Source organism: Mchenga conophoros, linkage group LG20, assembly GCF_057382185.1.
Source record: "Mchenga conophoros isolate Kocher_MC1m ecotype Shallow Benthic linkage group LG20, M_conophoros_male_GT1.1, whole genome shotgun sequence".
NCBI lineage: Eukaryota > Metazoa > Chordata > Actinopteri > Cichliformes > Cichlidae > Mchenga > Mchenga conophoros.
In genome coordinates, this window is record NC_140545.1 from 2,673,979 (window position 1) to 2,677,561 (window position 3,583).

Consider the following 3,583-nt stretch of genomic DNA (forward strand, 5'->3'; position numbering starts at 1 on the left):
TTTGCTTGCTTTTGCATCCCAGCTGGAGAAAGTTCAAACAGGATTAAAAACAAAGGGAAGAAACCCCTGGATGAGCAGACATCTGGTTGGCTGGCCTTTGAATAAAGCCCCATTCTGGGCAGTAAAGCGAGGCCGATCGTAATGTGGCTGTGATATATGGAGGCTTGTGGCGGAGTAGGGGGGAAGGGGGTATTAACTTTCACAAGGGTGCAAAATCAAAGGGAGTTCCTGCCGCTGCTGAGGGGGTCTCAACAACAGGGGTCCTATTCACAGGGAATTCCTCTCCAGTGCCCTCTGTTGCATCTGTTGACTCAATTTTCTCCATTGAGAGAATGAAAACACTCATTAAAAGCCACATGGCTGTGAACTTGATTGCAGCGAGCGAGACAAACAGCTCCATCAATGGGATGAGTATTTACTTTGAGGTGTGAAAATCTTTGAACAGCCACCATGTTAGGTCTTTATGAGGATCTTCCCCCCACACACCAACAGCACAATGAGCAGCACTTGTATTCTGAAAGCAGTAAAATATCATTTGAATAAAAGGTTAGCTCAGTGGGTGCTTCAGATTGCCCTGAGAAATTCACTTGTTTGCTGAATGAGTTGCTAAGAAGTTTAAAACTGTGACTGACCCCAACTGTCTTTTTACTTCAGTTTCTTGTAGGTGTAAAAACGAGAACGTTGCTAGAAACCGTTTTAAGGACAATGTTTATTCAAATTTACATGCTGCCATAATACAAATAAAACTGTTCATGATATTTATACACAATTTACAGAGAACTTAAAAATGTAACATGTTTGCTGATCTGCAGCAATGAACATTACTGCTTCAGGGCAGATACGTATGCGGCTCGGAGACACTCATGTTTATATTTTTAAAAAAAAGAAGATTCTTACCTTGCAGTAGACAAATTAGCATATGTTTTGGAAAAAAATTCTAACGATCAACAGTAACACAGGCATTCATCCATTCGCTCGAGGGAACAGAAATCAGAGCTGTACTAAGGCATACATTTATTTAGGAACATATTAGGAAAGCCTTTTGAAATGTTTTTCATGTCTTGCAAATTCATCACATGAAAAAAATATTTACATCACAAAATTAAAAATAACAAAAAACCCCAACTCTGATCAAATTTAAATTAATTTGAAAATGTGAAAGGGATACAATTAAGTTAACTCTAGGCGAGATCCGTTTGTGTGGCTTGAAGAAAGGTACACTGAATGCAGCACAAACTCTCACAATATCGCTTAGAAAGGCTTCAAGTTTTCTTTAAAGGTGCGTGGCTCCAAACAGCACATAATTATTAACTCAAAATGATCACTAAATATACTTTATGGTAGTATTTGAAGTCCAAAGCAGAGCTTTGACAACAGAATATATTCAGGGAGCTTGACGCTTACCCTCTAGTGCAAACCTATGGCAGTGAGTGTGAGTCACACATTCTTGTCTCTGATTGAAGAACCATAGCGATTATTCTCTCTTAATGTTGGTGAGCAGAGGGTCCGTGCTCTGTGAAGGTTGTCCAGATCGGCTCTTCCTCGTCTGGTGGGTCTTCACGTGTTTGGAGAGGTGGTCACTCCTCATGAATCTCTTGCCGCACTGCTGGCATCCAAAGCGCTTCTCCCCGGTGTGCGTGCGGAGATGCCGCTGTAGCTCATCCGAACGGGTGAAGCTTTTACCACAGAAGAGCCAGTTACAGATGAAGGGTCTCTCCCCGGCATGCCAGCGCAAATGAGCCTTCAGGTGTGAGGTCTTCTTGTACACTTTGCCACACTCTGGGATGTGGCAGATGTGCAGTCTCTTCTTTCCGAACTCCAACCCTCCGCCATTTGCCTGGCAGTTGGGGCATTTGCAGCGGCGGCAGCGGCGAGTGGAGCTCAGCAGACCTTTGGAGGTGCCCTGGAGAAGAGCAGCTATCTGGGGCTGATGCCCCAAAACCAGCTGTCTGCCCAGGGAGAACGGGTGGTTAGAAGGGGTAGCGTTGGTCTGGGGAAGGCTCCACCATTGCTGCCCTTCTTCCACATGGCCTCCGGACAAATGATGCCTACCTGATGAATTTGGGAGGAAGCTGGGGAAGTTTTGTCCCACATTGTTATGCTGAGGATAGTAGTGGCTGTTGGTCTGTGGCTGTGAGGACAGCACTTTAACAGGGGAGAGTTCAAAGGAGTAGGATGATGGTGGTTCAGCTGGAGGGGTAAGAGGCAGCTCATGGTGGTGATGATGGGGGTGATGGTGATGATGATGGTGACCCAGGCCAGACTGCATGTGTCCAGGGAACTGCATCTTGGGCACCGTGAAGGTCATCTGATGTGTGCTGAGGGCTGTGCTGGGTGGCATGTCATTGCTCCAGAGCTGAAACATTCCAGATGTTGAGCTGACGGTGCCCTCATAGGGGAACTGAGAACCCTCTGAGCCCATTGTGCTCCCCACCTGCCAGGCCTGGCTGCAGGTGGTGGCCAGAAAGGAGAGGGCGTTGGGTGCCCCCTCTGGAGAAGAGCTGGGCGTCCGGTCCTGTGTAATAATATACAAAAACACATCAGGTTTCCTGTCCTACTCGATGATCTTCAGGGTCAACAAATTGATTTAAAAAAAAACAAGCATTAAATTTTTTTTCAATCATGCAAATTGAAAATTAAACTTTGAAGTTAAAAAAAAAAGTTTACATCAAAAAAATATGTGCAAACTATTTTAGTTCCCTCCCCTCGTTTCCTGCTAGTTTCAGTTGTCATAAAATGATTTTACCATCCGAGAAGCTAAATACTATTTTACAAGTTGTGAACACTCGCGCTCTCACAACAGAGAAAAGGAGGAGCAAACAAACGCATCCGCCTTAAAACAAAATAAAATAAAGAAGAATCTAACAAACCTGTAAAAATGTGTGCAAAAAGTTGTCGGTCCGTTGTATCGTCAGCGCAGCCATCTGTCCTCGCGCTGCTTCTCCAAGCACCTGCAACACAAACTGCGCCGAGAGGCACCGACGCACCGGCGCTAAACCACAGCTGGTCGCGCAGAAGAAAAATATGCTCAGTCTTGAATGACTCCGACGCTTTGGCAGCAAACACTGGGAAGTTCATTCACATTCACTCCACTAGGTAAATGTTTTCAGAGTGCTAGCAGTCCAGGTGGTTATTTTAAAACAGCCGAAGGTGCCTGCCCTTTAGAGAACTTAGGGGCAGAGAGGCGCGGAGTAAATCCTGGCGATCATCTCAAAGGCGCCGGAGCTGCATCTTCTCTATATAGTGAGAAAAGATCCTCTCAACGGGGTCTTCAGTATGATGCAGGCGAGCCCGTCAATAGAGAGGAGATGTGAGGGAGGAAGGAGGGGGGCTTGTTAGGTGAAGGGGTGGGCTACTCATAATTTCACTCAATTTCAACCAAACGCTGACCCCAACAACTGACTCCTCCCTCAATTGTTCTGAGACAAAAAAAAAGACTCTAACAATGATTTTAAAAAGGCTCATGTAAAATCTGTGTTTTAGAAAAGCGTTTATTTGAGCTGACATGGTGTGTTTGAGATCCACTTCAATAATTCAAAAAAAGCATACGCAACTGTTACCCTATACAGTAAGAGAAAAAAAG

The 3,583-nt window shown here is 45.0% G+C and overlaps 1 protein-coding gene across 1 annotated transcript; it reads right to left on the reverse strand.

The window, feature by feature from the left end:
* Positions 1-691: 691 nt before the first annotated feature.
* Positions 692-3,226, reverse strand: sp5l (Sp5 transcription factor-like). The gene is made up of 2 exons (XM_085259408.1): positions 2,871-3,226; positions 692-2,515 (listed from the first exon to the last, which is right to left on the reverse strand). Exons 1-2 carry the CDS (start codon positions 2,922-2,924, stop codon positions 1,475-1,477), a joined length of 1,095 nt encoding a protein of 364 aa, XP_085115534.1. The 5' UTR covers positions 2,925-3,226; the 3' UTR covers positions 692-1,474.
* Between the last annotated feature and the right edge of the window lie 357 nt (positions 3,227-3,583).

Bases quoted from the DNA above. Each gene is read 5' to 3' on its own strand.
- sp5l (XM_085259408.1), bottom strand. From the start codon at position 2,924: ATGGCTGCGCTGACGATACAACGGACCGACAACTTTTTGCACACATTT. The intron at 2,516-2,870 runs GTTTGTTAGATT...ATTATTACACAG, and splicing joins TTTTGCACACATTTTTACAG to GACCGGACGCCCAGCTCTTC.